The 25255-nt window shown below is 40.6% G+C and overlaps 2 protein-coding genes and 1 long non-coding RNA gene across 7 annotated transcripts; 2 read left to right on the plus strand and 1 right to left on the minus strand.

Annotated features, from left to right (window-relative positions):
• Positions 1–13: 13 nt before the first annotated feature.
• On the minus strand, positions 14–5971 carry cops4 (COP9 constitutive photomorphogenic homolog subunit 4 (Arabidopsis)). Of its 2 annotated transcripts, none has more exons than XM_061697614.1 (10): positions 5885–5971; positions 4601–4674; positions 4350–4501; positions 4060–4163; positions 3830–3983; positions 3547–3697; positions 2649–2819; positions 2306–2421; positions 1994–2078; positions 14–437 (listed from the first exon to the last, which is right to left on the minus strand). In XM_061697614.1, exons 1-10 carry the CDS (start codon positions 5956–5958, stop codon positions 304–306), a joined length of 1215 nt encoding a protein of 404 aa, XP_061553598.1. In that variant the 5' UTR covers positions 5959–5971; the 3' UTR covers positions 14–303. The 2 variants fall into 2 exon arrangements, with proteins under 2 accessions (XP_061553598.1, XP_061553596.1); XM_061697612.1 differs by having other exon boundaries at positions 4601–4680.
• A 1327-nt stretch (positions 5972–7298) lies between these two features.
• lin54 (lin-54 DREAM MuvB core complex component) lies at positions 7299–22969 on the plus strand. Of its 4 annotated transcripts, XM_061698447.1 has the most exons (16): positions 7299–7408; positions 9302–9382; positions 9940–10026; positions 10293–10912; positions 15339–15450; positions 15528–15667; positions 17309–17461; positions 17729–17921; positions 18757–18830; positions 18913–19110; positions 19242–19330; positions 19502–19570; positions 20272–20374; positions 20476–20613; positions 20689–20891; positions 22029–22969. In XM_061698447.1, the coding sequence occupies exons 4-16, from the start codon at positions 10322–10324 to the stop codon at positions 22228–22230; spliced, it is 2265 nt and encodes a 754-aa protein (XP_061554431.1). In that variant the 5' UTR covers positions 7299–7408; positions 9302–9382; positions 9940–10026; positions 10293–10321; the 3' UTR covers positions 22231–22969. The 4 variants fall into 4 exon arrangements, 3 of the variants coding, with proteins under 3 accessions (XP_061554431.1, XP_061554432.1, XP_061554430.1); XM_061698448.1 differs by lacking the exon at positions 9302–9382; XM_061698446.1 differs by lacking the exons at positions 9302–9382; positions 9940–10026.
• Positions 22970–23298: 329 nt separating this feature from the next.
• On the plus strand, positions 23299–24114 carry LOC133414115 (uncharacterized). The gene is made up of 2 exons (XR_009769955.1): positions 23299–23585; positions 23790–24114. It is a non-coding gene; the product is annotated as an uncharacterized LOC133414115 (long non-coding RNA).
• Positions 24115–25255: the final 1141 nt, after the last annotated feature.

Genomic DNA, 25255 nt, shown 5'->3' on the forward strand with positions numbered 1-25255 from the left:
GAAAAAGAGCAGATTGAGCCGCTAGCCGTGCGCATCTTTAATTGTGTTCCATGTCAACACTGTCGTCATATTGGCCGTATGACACGTAGCCAATAAAATGCCAACGGTTACAAACGAGAGAACTTGTGTTGTCAACGAAAACAGGAGTCATTGTGGGCACCAGGCAATAAAAGTGTGCCCTCAGAGTATTCAGCCAATGGGATGTGAGCAGTGAAGGGATCTAGTTCCTTTGGCGCACCTTGCGATGATGCTTTTGAGTGGGAAGACAAAACTTAAAGACAGGGGCTCGAGGTGGGGCGATATTTACTGGCTCATCTGGGTTTCCATTGCTTGGGCGGCCCACTCGGGAGCTGCCGATCGGATCTTTTCCAGGAGGTTGTTGACTTGGAAACACAGCGACTGGATCTGCTTGTCCCACGTGGGAAGCGGCTCCCGTGCTGAAAACAATATAAAAAGCTGTTTAAGCATTTATGCAAACATAACACGCTATTTAAAATAAAAATAAAAATGCAATGTGATATACGGGACATTATGACGTCAATCATTGCTGTTTGTATGGGGAATTTGCGCCCCCTTATGGACGTAAGGGGTCTTCAAGCATTTTGCTAATAAATTAAGTATTTGGGTGAGAAGCTAAGGTTAGCTCATTGATGGTAGAAAGTGTCATAGTCGTATATGTGTTATTGCTTTGCCGACTGGTTAAAGAGGGTTCTTGCACAGGGCGCCATTCAAGCTAGGACCGCAGTGGTGGAAGGCATCAGTGGGAAAATGTTACTAGTATAAAAGTTGTTCTACTAGTGCGCTGTACTGTCTTACTAGTGATGACAAAGAGCTTACGCTGGATATCAACGATATCAAATAAATACTCAAGGGGCTTTCCATTAAACAGTACGTCACACCTTTAGTATGAGGGAGCGCCCTGCTGTCAACACCACACATGGCACTCTTTTAGTTGTTGTTTTTTTGTTACCACAGTATTCTTTTTCACAGAGATACAGCAAAATAGCAGAACTGCAAGACAGTGTATTTATCCGGGTTTGCCAATGGTACAGAAATCAGCAAAGAAGGGATATTACCGGAACACGACAGCCGCTTAACTAACTTTAAAGGACAGCGACACTTGGAAAAAAGTGGACAATTTGTTTGACAGATTATTACATATGATCAAAAGGACTTTTAATATGAATCTGTATCATAGTTTCACTTTTTAAATTGAACTACTGAAGCTTTTCAACAAAATCTCCCAAAAAGACGTGGAAAAAAATGTGTTATGAACCAATGAAACCAAGGTTAAACTTTTTGGACATAATTCCAAGAGGTATGTTTGGTGCAAACACACCACCGCTCATCACCAAACACCACCACACCTACAGTGACGCATGGAGGTGTCGGCATCATGCTTTGGGGCTGTTTTCTCTACTTCAGATGGAACTGGGGCCTCGGAAAAGGTGAAGTGAATTATGAACAGTTCAAAATAGCAATCAGTGTTAGCACAAAGTCTTCAGGCTTCTGCTAGAAAGAAAAAAAAGAAACCTCAGGAAAAGCCCACTAGAACAACTGAAATTTATTTGACAGGACTAAGAGGCACTTTAAATGGTGGCAAGTGTGTTCTGATACCAACTTAACATCTGAACGTGATTGTTCATTCTGAAAATAACCACATCCCAGATATAACAGGGTGTGCACACTTGTGCAAGCACATTATTTCAGTTGTTTATTTCCACTTCCCCTCTCGAAAAATCTTTTTTTGAGATGAACAGGTTTTAGGTCACATCAAATTGCGGAAAAAGTTTTGGAGTGTTTTATCTTGGTCTCATTTCCTTTTATATCACCAAAAAACAAACAAAAAAACCATTTGAAAGAACAATGTGTAATGTGTGTTTTGAGAAGTACAAAGTGTATGGGATGGGAAAGCTATCACAGGTGATCTGGAATGTATCCCCCCTGATTAATGGGGGCTTCAGTGTAGTCGCCAAAAAAACATGCCACTCACTCTCAAAGTGCACGATACCGTCGATCTGGTCGATGAAGCCGTTCATGCGTCCTTCGGTGATCATCTGCGACGCAATCTTCTCAGCCTGTAGATAGAAGTCAATAAAAAATCAATAAAAGGGTCATAAAGTAAAGTACAATCATGCACTGTTGACTGCACTTTGCTTAGAAATTGCATGTCAAGGTTGTCATGGGAGGGTGACAACTAAATCAACATAGCAATAAACACAAGAGTTAAAGTGCAATGTTTCAGAAGCAATATGTCTCCACTGAGAATAACATTGTGTCTTCTGACTCCATCTGTGTTTCTCACTTTGGCCGGAGGGATTTCCAAAAGTGCTCCGAGCTCTTCGAACGTGATGTTGTTGTAGAGTTTACTGGCGGACAGCAGGTTGTGTTCGATTACAGCTCTGTCCAGGATGCTGGAGCCTGAAGAGAAATTCATATGTGGGGTTAACGCTGCAGTATTTCGAAATATGTGATGCTCCAATCACTAACCTTTCTTTAGGTACACAGAGAGAACAATTCATCCATTTTCTATAGCCCTTGTCCTCATTACAACATGCCTTTCTTTTCTCCTAATCTCTTTTCCACGATTATTATCTACATGATTTGCCGTTGCTGTACTTGGCACACTTCCACTTTAAAGTACTGACCGTCCGCCGTGGTGGCCTTCTGGTGAGGCATAAGCATGGCTGCAAACTCCTGCAGCTGGTTCCCCCGGATGATGCGGTCCAGGTACATCTTCTCTAGAATCCCGTACGCGGCCAGCTGCTGGCAGCGCTCGTCCTTGAAGAGGGTGGCCAACATGCGGGAACGTTGCTGGCCTGGAACACCAGAAAAATAAACACTACCATCGACAAACTCCCTCCCCACCACCGGTTTTAATGCCAAGTTGCCAACTTTGCACTTTTGTTGCTAGATTTAGCTAATTTTCAGTGCAACTAGTTTCTAGGCACCAATAACATATTAGACAGGGATTTGTCCTTGGCACCAAAAAAGACAAAAAGGTGAGTTTTCAGCAAATAGCAAATCTTCAGGGGAAAATTATTTCTGGACGTTTGGGTTAGCGAATCAAGCGCACCTCTAGAAACTGAAAGGTAGAGGACACTGTGGTTTCTAGCGAAGGTGCGCTCCATTTGCTTACCCAAACATCCAGGTCGTTCATTGGCCTGATATTGATCCATCCATTTTCTGAGCTGCTTATTGTCACAAGGGTCGCGGGAGTGCTGGAGCCCATCCCAGCAATATTCGGGCAGGAGGCGGGGTACACCCTGTACTGGTTGCCAGCCAATTGCAGTAGAGTGATATTAAACCCACAATTTAGTATTTTGGGGCCACAAATTTGCATTTTGCGTGCACAATTTAATTAATTATTATATATAAATAATAACAAAACAACGTCTGGGACGCTGCACTTTTCAGATTCTTAATTCTACTATGTGTGACTTCCTATCCAAACAATTGCGCTATAAGCTAAAATGTTTTTTCTTAACTAATAGGCCCGCCTTTTGCAACATCCCCCCAAAAATGAGTTGGCAACAGTATTCGTACCTGCGGACGCCAAAATGGTGCAGTTGAGCGCGTGCTTGAGCGCCTCTAGACGCTCGCTCTCGTGGACGATGGATTTGTAAGACAGCTCGTTGTATCGCTGCGCCGCTTCAATAAACTTCCTCCTGAAGTCGAGGACTCTGGCGTAGCACACCTGAGCGCGAGAGAATAATGTATTTCCTATATGGGCTCCGCAACAATGCATCCACCTGTGTGGACCCACCATCATTGGTGTCAGAAGCGGGATGGCAATGTTTGACACCCGGCCACCCCTCTGCCTGCTCACCTTGTAGTGTATTTGCAGCTGTTCATTGGAGGACTCATTTTGAAGCAGCGAGGCTCTGTTGATGTAGGCCTCGGCCTGCACCGGGTCGTCATCCTCCAGGTAGAGACGGGCTATTTTCAGGTAGGTGTCTAACTTGTAGTCGACATTATATTGCCTGAAGGAGACCGAAAAAGAAAGATTAAAAGACGAGGAAGGCTCCAAACGGTGAAAGGATTGGGCACGTAGCGTACTTTTGCCCCGTCTCCAGAGGAATGCCAACTAAAACCTGAGCAGCGTTCCTCCAGTCGCCCTCCTTTTCGTAAATGGTCGCTAAGTGCTGTCTGATGGAGGCCACCTGCACACAGTTACTAACTCAACTGTTTGATTGAAAATATTCAATAGCTGCAGCCCTAAATGTGAATGCAATACTTCTATTGCACATAGAAGTGCACGTATATAATATGTATAACATAATTGACCGCGGGCCAGAAGTATTTATTTCAGACACTGTGGAGAGTTGTGATATAAGTGAAGAGTTTACCTGCTCCTCGAAGGAAATGACCCTCGGCTGGATCTTCTCCAAGGTGAAGTGATACACCGCTTTGGCGGTGGCGTCGGGCAAGTTGGGCAGATGTGTACAGAAGTCAGTGAGCAGCTGTCTGGAGATGACCAGACTCACATTTTCATTGACCACTATGAGGGAGTAAAAAATACAGGAGAGGAAAATGTATCTTTATGGAGAAAGACGCAATACTATCGAGGTCTTTAAAAGTGAATTAAAGTGTTGCATACTTGCTTCAACAAAGGCCTTCAAGGACTCGAGTTGATCTGCATCTGTGAACTGAACAGCCTTTTCCAAGATTTGCCTATATCTTAAAAGGAGACATACAGTATCATGCAATTTTATTCACAATTTGAAACAGTTCCCAGTTGTCTTAACACAAACCTAATTCCAATGAAGTTGGGACGTTGTGTTAAACAAATAAAAACAGAATACAATGATTTGCAAATCATGTTCAACCTATAGTTAATTGAATACACTACAAAGACAAGATATTTAATGTTTAAACTGATAAACATGAGTGTTTCAGCAAATAATCATTAACTTAGAATTGGATGGCTGCAACACGTTCCAAAAGGGGGTCATGTTTACCACTGTGTTACATCACCTTTTCTTTTAACAACATTCAATAAACGTTTGGGAACTGAGGACACTAATTGTTGAAGCTTTGTAGCTGGAATTCTTTCCCATTCTTGCGCGATGTACATGTACATATATATATATATATATATATATATACATAATATTTGCATTTAATATCCTCTACTGCTCAATAATATTTTGTATTAATACAAATACAAAGAATTTGAAGTTCTATCTTTTGTCATCTACAATTCCACTGCTTTTTCTGATCTTCAGTTTTTGGATTGCTATTGTTTCAGTATCCGTATCACAGTTATTCGTATCACAGTCGGAATTTTGGTGTGGTGACAACACTAAGGTCAATCCAGTCTGCTGATCGCCTTTTACTTACTGTCCCTCGAGAGAGATTAACAATTCATTTAAAGTAGTAGAACCTTGTAGTGTGTTGCCCTTCGAGCAAAGAGCTGCTGCCTCTTCTGTTGATATATATTTTTTAAAACGGTTAAAATCCCATTTGTTTTGGCAGCATCCAAGTCAAACTTGATTTGACTTTTCTTGTACCAATTGCATGATGTGCATTTTAACCATGTGAAGCACTTTGTCATCTCCTTGAGAAGTGCTAATGTACTTAATTACAATTTAACTATGATTTGTATTTATGATATGTAGTCCATCACAAAGCAATAAGTAATTGCTAGCTACTACTAAGACTAACCTGTTTTAATCGCAAATAAATTTAATTCGAACAATAATACCAAACTAGATACCTAAGCAAAAGCCGCTAACGTTAGCTTAGCTTGCTCTGTCATGGTAACCCCGCCACCGCTTTAGTCAAACGGGGCGCTTCATATTCTGTACAAGGGCGAGTTTGAGATTGGAAAATTAAAAAAAAAAAAAAAAAAAAAAAAACGTTTATAGTAAACGCTACGTACTTGGCCGAAAGATCTTTGTGAGAGCCAAATGAATTCATCAGCTGTGTGAGCTCCTGCCGCACTTCGGTGGCCATGGTCGCGCCGTCCGGGTTGACAACAACGCCGCTTCCGCCGCCAAGAGAGGCTATTTCCGCTAAGTGACGAAAGTTTTTTTTAAATATTTATTTTTATTTGATTATTTATAATAATCATTAGAAATACTCGATGGTACACTTAAATTACATTTTAAATTACATTTTAAAAATGTTTTTTAATTGGGGGAACCCCGAGTCTCAGCGTTTACAATTGTGTCACAGCCAATACTGCTCACAGTCACTAGATGGTGAAATCAGCAAAGGTTGAATCGAGGCAATTGAGCTTGTTTAGTTTGTTGAAGAAGTTTAACTTAAATTTAGAAGCCTTCTTTAGTTCGAAATTTAAAATTTTAATGTCGAGATTCATAATTATCAATCTCAAACAAATGGATGTTAAATTTGGGATCCCGCAAGATTACATTTTGGGAGTTTTGCTCTTCATCCTTTATATTAATTACTTTGTGAATTCATCTAAATTACTGCATAAAGTCATATTTACTGATGATACTAATCTATTTTTGTCTCACTGCAATTTATACGAGCTTCAATGTTTACTTAATAGTGGATTGAAAAAAATATATACTTGGTTTAAAGGTAATAAATTATACCTAAACATAAACAAGACAAATTTTATTATAGTCCACTCTGACAAAAAGGAAAAAAAAAAAAAAAAAAAAAAAAACACTGGCTCACATCTACCTAAAAATAGATGGAAAACAGTTGACAAGAGTTAAGTCTACAAAATATTTGGGGTGCTCTTAGACCAGGATAAAAAATTTCAATTTAATTTTGTCATCAGCCACATTCTTGGCTCAACAAATTGATGGCTGAGTAATTTTGAAATCATTCGTCAAAGATCCTTTGTTCATGTCAAAGGATTAAAAAGGGGTTTAGTAACAAACAAAATGCCTGCATTATCTCAACGTTATTTACTTCATATGACAATTTGAAAATTTGGTACAGATATTTAGCAAAAACCATGGAAATTGGCGCAAATGATTCGCTTTTACGGGCCACATTAAATGATGTGTTGGGCCAAATGTGCCCCCCAGGCCTGGAGTTTGACGCTTGTGTCCGAGATGTACAGAAAATGAATGGATGGAAGAGTTGTTTTTTTAAATTATTTCTTTGTTTCGTTAATTCTAAATATTCTTTGCTGTTGCTGTACTGTACTGTTTTCTCGTTTGTTTAAAATTCGACATATGTTGGTATAGACATATTTATATACAGTTCTCTGTGATCAAATCAGCCAAACGAAACAAACCATTGTAGGAAAGTGCATTTAGGTTACTGTACCTTTAAGAGCGACGTAGCGATGACGTAGAGGGAGGAAGGCGTGGCCGACCTGTGAAATGTCAGGGAAGAATGGCGCTCGGCGCGGTATTTTGAACAATCGTCTTTTGCTCGCCTCGTTTCGCCCGCAAACGCTGGCCCGCGTCAGATAACTCAGGTAAGCGCGACTCGGTGCGGGGGGGCGAGAGGAAACACCAACAGCACCACCACGCGCGGGGACTGTGTGTGTGTTTTTTTTAATGTGGACAAAATAAAACCTAGAGCTGAAGAAGCTAGCTCGGGTTAGCCCAGCTCGGCAAGTTTGCTAGGAGTGCAGCAGTTTTGCTGCTCGCCCTGGATGATGCCGCTTGGTAGTGGGGCCCGGCCGGCTGACATCCCCTCGCCCCCGCCGGGCTAAACCCTCCGCTAACAACCTTGTTTATGGCACTTTGCACCCTGAGGCAAAGTGTATCCGCCTTCACGGTCACGTCAAGTTGGCCGAAGTAGGCGCTAACGTTCCGTAGCCGATTACCGAGACGTTTTTTTTGTTTGTTTTTGTTTTTTTTGCGGGGGTTGTTTTGGTGTCGTGATGTTCACCCGCAACTGTTTTGCATGTCATGTCCACATTTGTTCGTTTTCCTGGTGGATTCTTACATAGTATGTTGGAACCGAGCTCTTGGTTTGACATCATTGAATACTTTTTTGTAAAAAAATCGTTTTTTAACTCTTGCCACCAAACAACCGGGTTAAAGTTATAAAAAAACACACAGACAACCAACTAACCTAAAGGACGGACATCACGTTATGGAGTCCGTGCCTTTGAATTGAGACTATTTTGTTTTCCACTATCGGAATGATCTCGAGTGACAGATGGGGGACAAGTGGGGGAGGTATTGAAAAGCTAAATTTAGCCTTGTTAGCGAAGAGTCTTGCCTCTTATGTCACTTGTGGGAACTTTTAGCTCGCTGTGTGGTGTATTTCAATTTTATTTATCATTTAAATATATATATACATATATATACACACACACACAATACATTCCCCTGTGTTAGCTCGCCGTTAGCAGCGCAGCTAACAGGGCTGATGACGGCATATAAATGGCGGATCTTTCGAAATCCATGCCCGGCCTGAAATAGTAACGCAGCCAAGCAAATAGCCCAGCGATCCAGCCGGGTGACGTTGATGATGATGATGCTTTTCACCAAAAATCAGCTGTCAGTCTCGGTTGTAAAATCACACGCAAGCTTTTTCTCTTGACGCTAAAGGACGTTTTATGGCACCTTTAAGTCAGAAAAGAGGGACTTTTGAGGGTGGTTGGGCTAACGCTAGCTTGGCCACCCTGTCTGGTTTGTTTACGTTCTCCCCAATGCGAACACAGACGCTCTTAAACAAAGCAGCTATGCTTACTTCTCGACATCGACAATACATTTTCACTTGTGCATATTTAATATTGGGTTATAGATTTTATAGATGTACTCTCTGAACTCTGACCCTGAGTACTAGAGGTGCAGCAATTAATTAATTGAGAACTAATCGATTGTCAAATGAATCGACCACTGTTTTGATGATAGATCTATTATTTAGAGACCTTGTTAAACTTGTTCAAATCCTTGGAATTTCAGCCTCCCATCAGTAAATATTCTCAGATTTATGAAGTCTTCCATAACAGCAAACTGAGTGAAATAATGTCTTGTTTTTGAATAAATGGATTGAAATTAAAACAAATTAAAAACATTTCTGATTCGTCAAATGATAAAAAAATAAGTGACAAATTCATTGATTACTAAAATAATCATTAGTTGCAGCCCTACCTAGTGCCCCACGTTTCATGCCCTTTTGTATTGTATTAATATGGTAAACTTGTATAAATAACCAATAAATAATGCTTCCTTAATTGCCCCGCCAGAAGAAATAGTTTTATAAATCTCAATTTAACAATATTTCACTTATCTGTATCAAAACAAAGCCTTTCCAAAGATATTTATGTAAATTTTTGACTCACGCGGTCCATTTTTAATCGCAGCTGTGATTTATATAGAGCTGTTCACCATGCGGTCACATGTACCTCCAGGTGGCAAACGCTCGGATGACATCACTAGTAAACATACCCTGACTTGTCATTTGACCAAGGTGGAGCGATTGAGAAAACAGGGTAAGTAGGGGAGCACAATTGTACCTTGACTTACGGGTTTTTCAAAATATGAGCCATTTCGTGGCCCATTTTTGTTGTCTTGAGTTGCGAGCAAACATTTCTGTCACACTAGATTGTGACAGCAGACTTGACAACATGTAGCAGTTATGCAGATTGTACAAATTCTTCAAAAAGAGACCAAATGGCTGCTTCAAGCTGTTTATTGCCACTCCCAGGTGCAGTTTACTGTAAAACTAAACCTAAAACAAAGACAATTAATTTTTTTTGTATTTGACTAAGCCACATAACTTTGCCTAATAAAAGTCTTCTAGCATTAATACTAACACACGATGCAAAACTCCTTAGACGGGCTAACGAAACTAGCATTGGCAGTGTTATAACCCTTTAGGAAACAGATATTTGAACACAGACAGTCTATAAACACATGTAGACAGACAGTATAACAATACTCACAGACATGTATTCTTTATCCTCTGCGACAAACAACTACTATTACTGGTGCTTTCTGAGCAATTGTGACTGTCTCCTTCATGTATCGTCATATGTCTGTATTGCAGTGCCCTCAGGTTGCCAATACGCGCACCCCAGAAGGAGCAGCACATTGTCCATTGAATTGATGCAAACATCTGTGGCACTGTACACATGTAAGAAGTCGTTAGCCTAATAGCAGAAATGCCTAAGTCATTTTTAACTTACTGTCACAATATAGATTAAAAAAATACCACTGGGTTTGCTAAAATTTTTTGTTTTTATTCCTTTTGTCTGTGCAGATTCTCGGTAATCCGCAAAGGTTGATTCAAGACAACTAGACTCTTGTTGTTTCTTGAATTTGCTTGTTTTTTTGCGGAAAATGTTCAAAAATGTTAAATGCTATTAGGCTAACGAAGTGTGTGTGTGTGTTTTGTTAAAGGTGTACCGGGGTGCTGAGTCATCGCCAACATGGACGTGGTGTCGCCTGAGCTCAACAGCCTCCTTCCTGACGAAATCATGGACATGGAGGCCATTGAGGAGGTGGCTCAGTCCAGCCAAGACGCATCTGCCGCCATGGAAACGGACACGGTCCCGGAGAGTGTCGGCCCGTCGACTGAACGTGCGCTCCATGGCGTCGCCGTCTCCGCTTCCGGTTTGTCCTCCCCGCTGGTGACCCTGAGACCGACGCTGGCCACCTCCACGGCCACCACCAAGACCACGGACAGCGTCACGGGGACGACGGTCACCACGAGCGCCTTGCAGAAGCTCACGGTGCCGCTCAGCATCTCCGCCACCAACCATCAGATCATCCTCAGCAAGGTGGCTTCGGAGGCGGCGCGTTCGACGATGGGCCAAAAGCTTCTGGTGACCACCATTGGGAAAACAGGGCAGCCCATCGTGCTGCAGCTGCCCCACGCCGCCACCAAGGCGGGGGGCGCGGGCGACACAAAGTCCATCAAGGTGGTGACCATCGGTGGGAGGTCGGATTTGAAGCCGGCGGTTGGGAGTGTAGCCGGTCAGGTGGCTGCCTTGCAAGGGCAGCAGCTCAAGACTGTGCAGGTAGGTTCAAAGGAGAACAATTATTCTATCCCACATTTTAAATGGAAATAGTGGTGCCTTTCATTTACGTGTGACCCGCCATACGAGCCGTCCATCTGAGATGCGGCCGCTATACGGCGGCAAACAAACAAGCAGCAGTTTGGCAGATAATGAAAATTAAAAAAAAAGAAAGAAAGACAAACATGCGTCAAGCCGTTTGCTGTTAAATTAAGTGTAAAACAGAGCAAATTATTTCTTTTTTTCTAAAAAGATTCAATAGTGACAGCCCTATTGATAACAGAAAGTATTTTCATCCAGGGGGGGAAAAAGTATGATTCTACAGAAATCCAAATGATATAAAACAGCATTTTAACAACTACCGTAATTTCTCGTGTATAATGGGCACCCATGTATAATACGCACCCCCAAAGTTGACCTCAAAATTCTGGAAAACCCATGATTTTGCTTCTACTCTTATAATCCAAAAAGTATTATCTGTATTTTGTTACTTTTTTCAAAGAATTATTCTGAATTTAAGCACTTCATTTGAACACGTAATACTTTCTTTTTATTTACTTGCTCTTATTTTGAAATTCACAAGCCCTACTTTTATTTAGTAAATGAGAAAACACACAGTTGTCCTCAAATGTTTGATTTCCCGGGCAGAATTTGTAAAGTGGGTACAATTCTTTAAAGAAAACATGAAGGGCCAGGTGAAACACAATTTTATTTTAATGTGATCCAAAATAATCTGTCAAGCATTTCAGAAAAGCATTATAATCTAACAAAACATAACCATAAAAAAATTAATGATGGTTGTTGTTCAGTTGTCATTCATATAAAAAAAATAATAATAATTCACAAATTCTGCCAGGGTATGTAAACTTATGAGCACAACTGTACATATATGCAGTCATATACCTATCATATTGGAATGAAAGTGTGGGCTACACCTTTTTCATAGCCTTTAGGTGGCGCTGGCATACTAGAATGAAAGTGTACACCTTTCTCATAACGTCTAGGTGGCGGTGGCATATTGAAATGAACGTGTACCGCTTTTTCATAACCTCGATGGCAGCATACATTTATAAAATGGGAAAGTTTGTTCCATTTTTCCCTATACCTATGTATAATGCGCACCATTGATTTTTTTTTTTTTTTTTAAATTGGGGGGGGGGGGGATGTGCATTATACATGAGAAATTACGGTGCTAGCTTAGTGCTAACACAATGCATAACGCCATAGATAGGATAATGAAACTAGCATCAAATGTGCAGCAACACATCTAGACAGACAATATAACAGCATGCCGATTATCGCCAAATAATCGACATCAGTCAGTACGTAACCAATATATCAACTTTATTTCTGCGCAGAGATTCTGTTGCGGTGTTCCTGTTTGTCTGTGCTGCAGTGCAGGCTGGCCGAGTGTCACACACAGACACGCAGCACACACTCACTCGGCTGAGAGAAACTGCTTTTTATTTATTGATTTATTTGTTTATTGGCAAACTGTGACTTTGTAAAACAAGATAACACCGGTCTTCAGTTCCCCATGGCAATGACATCCACGCGGAAACACTCATTTAGAGCACGTCGAGGAAAGTATTCCCGTTTTGTTTTTTGTTTTTTTCCCCAAGCAAGTTTTAGAGCGCATATTGCCGTGTTTTAACATCGTGCAAGTTGGATCTTTATGAAACAAACAAAGATAAATGCAACTTAACTGTTGCAGCTGCAAGGCACAACTCACTGCAAAAGTTGCCTTTTCAGGTCAGCTTTATTTTTTCAAAGCCAAAACCAAAAATAGTGCATGAATGACACCCTCACTTAGAATTCGGAAACATTATTATTAGAGAATAAAACATGAAACCTAGTGACAATGACAACTCTTTTTATGAACAGTACGACCACAATGAGTCCTAAACAGTCAGGTCTCTGACATAACGCCCATGTCCACCATTAATATAAAATCTAGTTTAGTCCTTTGTATTAAGTGTTGTAACGTGATCAATGGTTTGATTATTTCTAAATTTGCTTATGTTTAGGTTGCTTCATTTACTTTTGAGATGTTTGCACGTACCCAGAATTTGTGTTCATGTACAGAATATATAGGGTGTAAATCAATGTTCCTATTGCATACATATTATAACAACTAAAATCCCCCCCCCCCATCTTAGTGACTCAGTTGTGAAACTTCACTAGAGCTAGGGCAGGAACGGATTAATGGCATTTACTGTACATTCATTTCGAAAGTGAAAGATGATTTGCAAGCCGAGTTTTTTTTAAGTTATGAGTGTGGTCACGGAACAAATTAAATTCGTAAATCAAGGCAGCACTGTACTAAATCTATTTACAGCACAGGGCAAAGAAAAGCCCGCGGGCCAGAAGAGGCCCCCTGCGGCATCTGATGTGGCCAGAGAACGCTTGCCACATTTGTTCAACGCTAGCTGTAAAAATGATAATAATCACGTGCACCGGCACGTATGTAATATGATGGCGATTGATTACGAGGGTTTCAGTTTCAGATGTAACCCAAGCAATAATAACTGCCATTATTGGTGTTGCAGGGCTCACCGACCTTTTTGAAACTGAGAGCTACTTCTTGGGTACTGATTTAAAAAATGAAAAATTGGTAGATTTTTAGCTGATTTTTCCCAAAATTTTTGTTTGTTTGAATGTCATTATCTTATGTTGTAATGTGTTAATGTGTACAAAAAAACTAGGTTGATTTTTCGCATTTTTTTCCGCATTTTTTAAAATGTTTGTTTGAATGTCATTATCTTTGTCGTATGTTGTAAGTGTATGTTGTTGTCAGTTTGAAAAGGGCAAATGTTGGCCAATTAATCGGTCAGGCCCTGGTCTTTAACCCAAGTGATATTTTAATGTTAAATAATAGTAATAGCCATTTGAAAAAAAAAAAAAAAAAAAAAATTGAAAGAGTCTGCATTAAAGAACTTCATGATGCTGGGCGGTCTCTTTATGACAGCTGGTCTAATTACACTGTATCTGTCTTTGCATGAGCCTGTGGGTTTTTTCGTCGTTTTGATATTTGCTTCTGATTTTCATGAGTAAGTCTGTGTCTCTCTACTGGCTGTCTCTTTTCTCACTGGTAGTGTTTCTATTCAGATGGCTGACTTTTGTGCCTTTCTCATGGGGTCAGTCCCTGAACAGTGACTGTAGATGTCAGCATTCGTTGTCCATACGTGCCCTGCGGTTGACTGGCGACCAGTCCAGAGTGTAGTCTGCCCCCCCAGTCAACTGGGATGGATGCGGGCTACCCCGGACGGGTTAATGCCTGTGAAATAGACAGATGGTCCTCTGTGTGTGTGTGTGTGTGTGTGTGTGTGTGTGAGCGCGTTTACTGTTTATAGGGGTACCCCCACCTACCAAGTTTAAGTTGTTTCATGACTAAGCTTGTAATCAATTTGCTTGAATGTCAAATACATTTTCACCACTGAAATTAATTTCAGGAGAAATACCTCTATATAAATTTCAGACATCGTAAAAGAGAATGCAATGAAATCAACTGGTTTTATTAAGTGTACTTAGTGTATATACTGTAGTAGTCATGTGTTGGATGTGTGCCTTTAAGGGGCGTGGCCGAGTGAGTGACGACAGGAGTTGAAGTTAGGCTAGCCAGTTAGTTCAGTGTGAGCCTCTGGGCACGAGCTGTTATCTTTGGAAGCTTCTTGCAAGTGTTGTCATTTTGTACTTGTTTGTTTTGACTATTTGTCCAGTTGAATAAATGAAAGGCTGAAAGTGCGTCGGCAGCTGTGGCTGTGTTTGCCCACGTGCGAGGGGCTTACAGTACCTTAAGGCTACGTTCACGCTGCAGGGTATGATACAATTTGGATTTTTTTTTTGTTAAATCCGATAATTTTATGTCGTCATTCACATTTAAAAACAAAACAAAAACACAAAACACGACTTGTCATGTGAACGGAATGTGTCTGTAAAGTGACACGCATGCGCACAAAACATAACGTCACGTAGCGCTGTGTGTCTACGTAAACAAATATGGCCCCTCATGTAAGTCTCAGTCCTGACGCATTTGTGGCAATTTCAAGGATTTTGTGTGTATTAACTTGCTTATTACATGTTTATTTTGTGACCGTTTATTCGGTAAAGCAATTGAAAGCAGACCGGCGGCTGTGTCTATCCTTGACCACTTGTGTGGGCATTCCAATTTGTTGTAGTTAGTCACAATGTTGTGATTGATAGTTCTGATTTGAAGTAGACCCACTGCCCTTTTTCTTTAAGTGTAACATGATCCCAAAATTTGGACATTCTGTCTTTCACGTACTCTTTCGTCCTGGTTTGCTGCCATCGTGCCTACTTATTTCTGCACAGAGTGGTTTCGTGAGTGCGGGGTCTCACCGCAAAGCTGTGAGGCGCAGATTTTGCTTGGACGGACGTTAACATTAACGCGGTCGTTCTTCATGAACAGATCGCCAAGAAAACACCGGCGTCCTCGGCTCCGCCCATCAAGTTCATCATCACCAAAGCGGTGAACAGCAAAGCGCTGAGTCCTCAAACAACGGGCGCTCCCATCATTGCGGGTGAGTGGCTGAATGCGCGTTCAGAGCATTCGCACACAGTTAGCGGTTGCCTGGCTAAAACGGCATCTCCTACACAGGACGGGTCCTGGCGCAGAATTCGCCAACAATGCCTCAGAGGACCATCACGCTCACAGAGTCCCCGCACAACACCGCTGCCAGCATCCAAAGCATCGCCGGCAAAAAGATTGCCATCTCCCCCCTCAAGACTCCCAGCAAGGTGAAGCTTCATGCCAACTTGTAACACTCTCACCGGCCATTTCATTAGGTACGCCTGCATTAGAATGAACCAGCGGCGACATTGTAGACCCACCCAGCAATAGGTGAAAATCTGTGATATACAGACCATGTCAAGAAACATTTTTAACATTTACCCCTTCCAAATGCTTTAAACACAATTACAAAACTTCTTAAAGCATATTTAATCCTATTAAAACACACTTTTTAAAGTATTGATAATAGTAGTAATGGGAGGTTATCGTATATAGTATAATTGCTTAATCAGTTCTCCAAATAAGAGGCAAAGCGTGCTTGCTTCAAGCTGTTTGTCACTCCCAGTTGGAGTTTACTGCGAAACTGACAGCAAAATAAGAGAATTTGACATTGCACATTGAAACACTAAAATATTCAAACAAACCGTTTAATTTCATCTCATAAAAGTCTGCCAGCTCAGTGCTGACACATAACGCGAAATGGCACAGATGGGCTAAAGGAAATTGGCGTAGATGTTAGATTAGTGATAAATCTTCAAACAATTGCTATTTTAACACTCTCACCAATGCTATTTTCAATATTTATCGAACCTCTTGCTGCCGCTATACGTCAGAATGCTAATATTAAAGGTATCTGCTCACTAGTGACAGAACACAAAATCAATCTATATGCTGATGATATTCTTCTTTTCTTAATCTAATTAAAACATTTTCACAAATATCGGACTACTCCATTAACTGGACAAAATCAACAATCCTGCCAATAACAGCAAACTCATGGACTCCTGCAGAGCAAATCCCAGAGTACCCCATTCCTACAGGAAGCATTATGTATTTAGGTATCAATATTTTGTCAAAACTCACAAGAGCTAATCAATCTAAATTACACACCACTTCTGGAAAAAATCTCAGCTGATTTAAGACACTGGAATAACCTGCCTTGATCATTACTGGGAAGTATAGCTGCAATAAAAATGAAAAGCTTACCCCAAATAAATTCTTTATTTTCAATGATTCCATTTAGGCCCACATTTAAATGGTTTCAAACCTTGGATTCTGCTGTAATAAATTTGTATTCAAAAAAAATGAGAAAAATAGAATCAGTCTATCCACTCTTCAGAAAAGTAAACAGGGGGGGAGGCCTAAATGCTCCCAACTTTAAACACTATTATTTAGCTAACCAATTACAATACCTCATGTAGATAATGTAATGATTTACTTCTCTCATCCTGTTTACAATTAGTGCTTTGTCTTTTGTCTTTGTTTCTCTCTCCCTTCTCGAAACTTTGTTCTGTTCAACTGATCAAGTCCGATTCTCGATGAACCTCAATTATAATACCACAGCGGAAGCTTAAAAACTCCACTGTGACACAGTAAAACTGTTCCGGCATGAAAGGGATACAGATTTTACATTCTGCTTGACCTAACAGCCGAACAGAACAAAAGAACAAACAAAAAAAACACACACACGTAGCATTGTAACAACAAATAAAACCTTATTATCTAGCTCAGTGCTGCCAGGTATGTTACAGCACATTATGGTACGACACTGAAGAAACGCAACTCTAATTTGGGCTGGTCTCTAAACTGAGAATTTTGAATTTTGACCAATGATGGCACTAGATTGTCCTTTCTTCTTTTTCCTCCAGGTGACTGTGGTGTCTGTGGCGTCGCCGACCTCCGGGGCCGCTCAGAAGTCCATGACGCTGCCGGTCAGCGTGGCGCTGGGCCAGCAAATCCTCTCTGTTCAACAGTCTACGTCGTTGTCACCTGTCAAGGTAGCCACCAGTCAGGCAGCACAGGTGAGGGAGTACTGTCATTTCTTGTGTATAATGCACATCCCCAAAAAAATCAGTCAATGATGACATCATTGTTAAAACATGACGGCTAGCTATCAGAGGATTTCGTAGCAGCTTTGTATAGTTGTTGAAACGCTGTTTTACGTCATTTGGTTTAGGGTTTATGTAGAATTATGTCAATAGGGCTATCACTATTAAATCGTTTTAGAATCAATTATCCTATAGCTATTTAAATCGCATAATCATATGCCGTCTTTCTGATCTTTACAGAATATTAAACCGGTCTCGTCAGTGGCGGTGGGGGGCTCCCAGTTCAAGAACATTATCCCGCTGGGGGCCCAGCCTAACATGCAGCAGATCCAGGTGCCGGGAAGCCGCTTCCACTACGTTCGCTTGGTCACCGCCACCACGGCAAGCGGCGGCGTGCAGCCCACCGCTCCCAGCACCAGCGCCATGCAGACAGGTGACTCATAACGGGTTTTTTCCAGACTCAAATTGAGGCTGAGGTGGTACCATTCTGATCCTTTCGCACACGCATGGGGAGCCGTTTCAGCATTTATTCGATATCCTTCACATCTCTTTGTCCTCACAAGTATGACAATTCAGCGAACTAATAGAACGACCAGGGCGCACTTTTTAAAGTTTTCTTAGCGCCTGTTCTCATGATGTTGCTGTGAAGAAATGGGAAACTATTGTATAACATCACTTTGAGAAAATGAAAAGAAGACTGACGCTCGCTCGCGCACACACTAAACAAGAGTTAAACATTGTCTTTCAAACACCAAAATGTTTAACCAAGCCTTGTAAATTTGTGTAGCAAAAATCCACAAGCTTAATGCTAACATATAATGATAGATGAGCTAACAGACGTTAGCGTATATGTTACCGTAAATATAAACCTTTAATTGACTGCTACTTTAACACACAAAGAGCAGCAACGCATACAAACAGAGCATATAACAATCCGCACACCCATATAGTCTCTCTGCTGTGTGGGAACAATGACTATTGCTACTGTAGTTGGGGACCTTCTCTGCCTCGTCATCTTGTTCTCAGTTACACGCTAGCAGAGCTCAGTGTTGGCAGGCATGTTGCAGCATAACGGGATACTATACTGAAGTGCGCAACTCAAAATTCGGACTTGCCTGTATACTGTAAAAAAAACATGAAAATAAAATCCGGGATGGAAGATGAACCTAGCGAGGGGTTCACGGTACACTGATTGACTAAGGGATAGCTGTTGCTAAAATAAGGTTTAAAACAAAAAACACATTGGCTAAATGTGACGTGTCCCACAGCTAAACCTATGGTGGTCAGCACGGGGACGGTGGGGATGTCGGTCCCAATTGTGGCGGCTCAGACGGTCAAGCAGGTAAAGTGCGGCACCGCAAACGCTGCTTCCTCTTCCTGGTTCAAACCGAGCCTCACGCCAACCTGCCGGCCTTCGCCCACAGGTGGTGCCCAAGCCGCTGACGTCGGGAGCCCAGGTGGTCACCGGCACGTCGAGCCAGCAGCGCCTGATCATGCCCGCCACGGCGCTGCCGCAGATTCAGCCCAACTTCGCCAACCTGCCGCCGGGCACCGTCCTGACGCCGGCACCGGGCGGCGGCAACGTGGGCTACGCCGTGTTGCCGGCGCAGTACGTCACGCAGGTTGGTGGCGTTTTTATTTTGATGCAATCGTCACCAGGGGCATAGCTATCATTTCAGTCGTTGCCAAACTTGGAGTGCTACACGATGTCATATTAACCTTTGTGTGTGGTGGATATGTGTGTCATGTGAAGCTGCAGCAGGCGCCCATCGTGACCCTCGCCAACAACTCCACTTTTCCCACCGCCACCGTCCAGACTCAAGCCCGACTCCCACTTAATGGGTGAGTAGCCAACTACACTTTAAAGTAAGATTTTGTTGATTTTGCACTTTTCACAAATAGGACATCACGTGTCCTGTATTTTTAAATGCAGCGTAAAAAAAAAAACCCAACAACGACGTGTTTAAATGTTGAAATTCAAGGGGCTACGCGGTAATCCTCTCTCCTCCGCAGCATGTCGGCGGAGGCGACGTCGCGGCCGAGGAAACCCTGCAACTGCACCAAGTCTCAGTGTCTCAAGCTGTGAGTATGACCACACTTTTGTGACAAGCGTGTGTAATATTTCCATCGGCATGCTAATTGAATCATCAAGGTTATACTTCATTTTGATTAAGACAATTAAAGATTTAATAATGTTGCTGCCCGGCTAAATAGTTTGCCTTTTGTAGGAAAAAATGAAATCAAACCTAAAATTATGCAATAGGTCCATAAAACTGCGTATTTAAAAAAAAAAATAATAATAAAAAAAGTCACCATTTTCTGTTTGAACAGCCAACACCGAAATAATTCATTTGATGTAATATTAGTTTCTTTTTTAATTTTTTAAATAATTATTATTTTTATTTATTTTTTTGTATTTAAGCCTTCATTATTTGTGAAAAGTCCCAAATTATTTCAGTGGTATAGTAAATTTGTAAAGTGTCCAATGTGTATTTTGTGTTTAGAAATGACAGACATGGTACCGGTAAATGACAGAGTTCAAATTATGGTATAAGCATTAGTTTTTCAGTTTTCTGCAACCTCTTAAAGGCTTTTGGCACTCTCGTCATCATTTCCAGGCAAAAGATAACCATTCAACAAACTGACTTGATGTCAAAATGTGTTCTGACTAATTTCCTAGTTGAATGTTTTAAGGTTTTGGAAAGTCAAGCCTGGAGTGCATGAATATAACTTTGGAGAATGTGTATGAAAGATACACTTTCTCTTCTAAATCCTCTCCTAAGATATTGCGACTGCTTTGCAAACGGCGAGTTCTGCAACAACTGCAACTGCAACAACTGCTTCAACAACCTGGAGCACGAGGCCGAGCGCTCCAAAGCCATCAAGGTACGTGTGCGGCTTGGTGTTTTTTTAGTTTTTGTTTTTTGGGGGTTTTTTTTCTGATCAGCTGAGCTGTGACGGTTTGCCCGTTTGGTTGTGTACCACAGACGTGTTTGGACCGCAACCCGGAGGCTTTCAAGCCCAAGATCGGCAAGGGGAAAGAGGGCGAGTCGGACCGGCGCCACAGTAAAGGCTGCAACTGCAAACGGTCGGGTTGCCTGAAGAACTACTGCGAGTGCTACGAGGTGAGTCTTCCATCAACGCGGTCCAAAAGGGACAAAACATCTCTTTCAAACGCCTCCTCTTCCTCCGTGGCCCAGGCCAAGATCATGTGCTCGTCCATCTGCAAGTGCGTCGGCTGCAAGAACTTCGAGGAGAGCCCGGAGAGGAAGACCCTCATGCACCTGGCCGACGCGGCCGAGGTCAGGGTCCAACAGCAGACGGCAGCCAAGACCAAGCTATCCTCACAGATTTCGGACCTGCTCATGAGGACCGCGCCCGTCATCTCCAGCGGTGGCGGCAGGTACTAACATTTTTTTTTTTATTTAAAAACAACCAAACAAAAAAAAGTCATTCTCCATTTCTAAAACTAGTCTTTAAAAGGCATCTTACATCTTATAAAACAAACTCATCCTCCAACACCAAATCGATACTATTGCTCCTACATCACAAAAATAAAATGGTCTTAAATACACTGGAAACTGTTTTAAAACAAATCCTTCAGCTGCGGCAATGTTTTTTTTTTTTTTTTTTTAACTTTTTGCACAAAGTACAGCCTCATAAAATACTTGGCTTTCCAAGTATCACCATAATGACCAACATTAACATACAGTAGTCTAATTCCTTAAAAGTATATTTTATATTATTATAAGCAACTGTAACATTATCCGGTTTGAACACTAACACTGCTTATATATTGGAAAATAAAAAAACTGTACTTAATGATTGATTGAATGATGATTGTGTTGCACTTAAAAATGTAAAACAAATTGTACATGAATTACTTTTGAAAGATTAAATAAACATTTATAGTACAAAATACTGTTCTGGATCAGGAAAAAGTTAGCACCACTGTAATGTGAGCATTTAATTCAGTGATTACTTCACGTACCACTAGAGGGAGGCAACGTACCATGACATGAGATACAATCATATAGGGGAGCCGACATAAATGCGTTTTACTTTGTTGTTTCGTAAGAATTACACATTCAACTTACCAAGTTGCGTTCCCGAGATACAAAACGTATCCACGTGAGACTTACATATCGCCCAAGTGTTACATAAAAAATAAAAAGTATTCATGTGGTTTCAGGAATTCTGTATCCATCACTCAAAAAAAGTAAACAGTGGTACCTTGATTTAGGAGTGCGAGACAGTTTTTCAAGTTACGAAGCCGTTTTTTTTTTTGTTTTGTTTTTTTGCTTTGTGGCGCTACCACAAATTTAAGTTGTGTCCAGGCTAAAATACCAAAAAGCTTTTTAACGCATCCTCAATCCCCCAAAAATTAGAAAATTACATTCTTACCAAGGAAAAAAAACGTCTTCCGTCATTAGAAAAGGTTAATAAGACATCCTCATCACTACTGCAAACATTTAAAAAATTGTTGTACAGCTGCAAAAAAAAAAAAAAAAAAAAAAAAGATACTGATTTCCCCTTCCAGGCTCCCATACACGTTTGTGACAAAGGAGGTGCTGCAGGCGACGTGCCAGTGCCTCCTGGAGCAGGCCAAGTGGGCGGAGGAGACGCAGCAGACTCAGGCAGAGGCCGAGCGCCTGATCCTGGAGGAGTTTGGACACTGTCTCATGAGGATCATCAACTCGGCGGGCAAAGCCAAAGCGGACTGCGCCGCCATCAACAGCTAGGTCCAGAACAATGGCCGGCTTGGAACGGACACACGTGGAACACCATAGACGCTCATCTCTGCGCAAAGGAAGCGCTGCACTTCCAGCTTTTATTCCCCCCTTTTATACTCTTTTGCTTCCCTCTTTCCTATCTGATGTTTTATTCCTGAAACATGGTGTCAAATGGTATATTTGTGCTCCCATTAGACAAAACGCAACACGTTTTTGATATTTATTTTTGGCAAGTATTTGTAATTAGCGCTAATCTTCTGTTGGTTTCAGTGTTGATTATTATTATTATTGTTCTAATTATTAATATTAACCGAGGATTGGCTACATTAATTCCCAATCCGTGCACGTACGGCATGACTCAAAAAGTTACAATACTGGGCAAACATCTGCAATTGTCCTCGTGATAAAGGAAAAGGACATTGTATTTGGTGAGGAAAAAAAATACACAGTGGAAGTACAGAAGCACAAAAAATCAAAACATCAAAAATTGGTAAAAATTATGAATCACTGACAGTGTAGTGTGCCTTTTTATATGGTGGTGGAACACGGCATAACAGTTTTTAATACCTTCAAAACCACCCAAATTAATTTGTGATTCATGCTTTTATTCATGTCACTCAAAATCATTGTCATCAAGAACATCTCGGCAGTACAGAAATCTTGTGGGAAATTGTGTACAATTAGCTACATTGTACAAAAATAAAAAACAAAAAAGCTATTTAGCTTTGTATTTAAATCAAACGCATAAACGTGGTTTTTATTTTTAATTTGTTAATGTATTTTTTTTTTCCTCGTGTCTTTCCCCTCTTTTTGTTGTTCTTACTACACGCGTGCTGTGGGAGGTGCTGTTAAACTTCTAGGGACACAACTCGACTTCCGTTTACTAATACAATATACAGAGCTTTGTTATTTATATTTAGTCGTTCGAGAACTTTAAATTTTATTTTTTTTTTTCAAGCTAATGGGAAATGTGTCACTTGTTAATAACGTTTCAGAAGCAGAGAACAGTAACTATTGGAGATTTGGCATCGGAAAACCTTTTTTCTTTTCTTTTTTTTTTAAACCGTCGAGGAAGAACCAGGAAAAAGAGAAGAAGAAAAAGCGGAAGTTAGTTTCCACACTGGCAGCATGGCCCGATGGACGCACAATTGTTGAAAAAATGTGTACTTGGTAATTTTATTGTAATACTTAAGTGTCTTATTTACTGTAGTGGAGAAAGTGAACGGTTGCCGCCGTCGTGTGGTTTTCTTATTTACCCGAGGCGAACACACCGGAACACCTTATATTTTTGTATTACCAGAAATCTCTTTTTAATGTGTCCAGTCGACGAAGACCACCCAACGCAAACTGAGTGGACAATAAAAGTAAGTATTTTACATTTCGTGCCTGTTAATGTGACATAATAGCCAGCCCAATGATTATACCAATCACTACCCATCTGACCCATTCGCAAGTCTGGGAAAGATTATACACGATGTATTGATGAGGGTTTAGGGCATTTAACTCCAAAAGTACTAGTGAACCTGTAACGTCTTTAATCCCTTGGTTTGTACTTTTTGTTCTTTCAGGGTCACCCTGAAGTCACCTTGCAAGTGTGTATATTGTCTTATTCACTAAATAGTAATACAATTGTGTGTAAACTCCATTTTGTGGTTTGCTTTCTATTGTTTTGTTCAAAATAAACTGGAGAACCATCTTGGATGAGGATTGAATTGGGGAATGAAGAGAGTCATAATTTGGGTCTCTGCTAAATAATTGGCTATAAATATGTTATATGTTGTTGTTATTTTTTGTCAGTATATACCTACATATGGGCACCGATGTGTACGAAACTATTCCTTTTCAAGGGTCAATTAAAAGCTCTATGATTGTGATTTGTCACAATGTAACATCCCTACATGTGTGCAGTATTTATTGCTCTCATCCTTTTTTTCGATGAGGAGTTGTTCAAGTGAGGCAAAAAATATTTTCGGGCCAAAATTGTGTCAATGAAAGCCAATTTACTCCATGATTGCCTTCCATGAGGTTCTAAAGCTTTGTGTTATTGGTAATGAAGCAAAAAGTGTGACATTGTAAGATTTCATTTTTTTTCCATTTTTATGAATGATGTGATACTTTTAATTTTATATTAAGTAAGACAACAAATAGTGAGAACACGTTCTACTTTTCTTCTAACCTCTTGATGTGAGCCAGGTTTAATTTTATAAGAATATGTGGTGGGCCATGAAAAAACATTCAACACGCCACAAATGGACTCTGCAGGCCGGACTTTGGACACCCCAGGAAATTGGAATGCATACCACAAGTACACAAAGGATTCACAAAATGTTCATACTGTGCATCACGTTAGTTTTTTTTTTTTTTTTTTTTAATCTAGTACAGTAGTATTGTTAAGTGCAGTTCAGTTGTATTTCACTTTTAAGTGAAATACATTTGCATTTAGTCTGGTTTTCAAGCAGACAACATTTGTGCAATAGAAAAGCAAATTTATATAGCGCATTTCATACACAATGTAACTCAATGTGCTTTACATGATTAAAAGCATTTAAAAATAAAGAAACAAAACAGCTTATAACAGAGAAAAAAGGAAAAGTATAATTAAAACTGTACAGTGCAAGAAATATTTAAAAATGATAATACTCTAAAAAGCATGAGAAATATTCGAATTGATTAATCATTCTAGTATTTTTTTTTTTATTTTCCTATATGTAAGCGTGGTGTTAATGTTCAAACTGCATAATGGTACAGTGGATTACAATATTAAACATTTGAGGAATAATACGCTACTGTATTGTAACGTTGGTCATGGTGGATGTTACTATCATGTGAAAGTAAGTTTACGAAATGTCCACATGAACTTAAAACGACACGATATCTCTTAAATGTATTTTACTTGTAAAACACTTAAAATCCGCGAAATCTCGCGGTCAAGTAAATCGCTAAATCATATGTTAGCATGCTACGCTAACTAGCCAAGCGGAAGGCTGCACCGGAAGCGAACGGTCCTCTTCTTCTTCGTGGCTGGAGGCCTCAG

The sequence above is a fragment of the Phycodurus eques genome, chromosome 15 (genome assembly GCF_024500275.1).
Source record: "Phycodurus eques isolate BA_2022a chromosome 15, UOR_Pequ_1.1, whole genome shotgun sequence".
NCBI classification, from domain to species: domain Eukaryota; kingdom Metazoa; phylum Chordata; class Actinopteri; order Syngnathiformes; family Syngnathidae; genus Phycodurus; species Phycodurus eques.

Excerpts from the sequence above, each read along its gene's own strand:
- cops4 (XM_061697612.1), bottom strand. The coding sequence starts at position 5,958 with ATGGCCACCGAAGTGCGGCAGGAGCTCACACAGCTGATGAATTCATTT. Across the intron at positions 4,502-4,600 it reads GAAGGCCTTTGTTGAAGCAA|TGGTCAATGAAAATGTGAGT; the intron begins GTATGCAACACT and ends ACTCCCTCATAG. Across the intron at positions 3,698-3,829 it reads AGCTGCAAATACACTACAAG|GTGTGCTACGCCAGAGTCCT; the intron begins GTGAGCAGGCAG and ends TCTCGCGCTCAG.
- lin54 (XM_061698447.1), top strand. The coding sequence starts at position 10,322 with ATGGACGTGGTGTCGCCTGAGCTCAACAGCCTCCTTCCTGACGAAATC. Across the intron at positions 20,375-20,475 it reads AGCGCTCCAAAGCCATCAAG|ACGTGTTTGGACCGCAACCC; the intron begins GTACGTGTGCGG and ends TGTGTACCACAG. Across the intron at positions 20,892-22,028 it reads ATCTCCAGCGGTGGCGGCAG|GCTCCCATACACGTTTGTGA; the intron begins GTACTAACATTT and ends TTCCCCTTCCAG.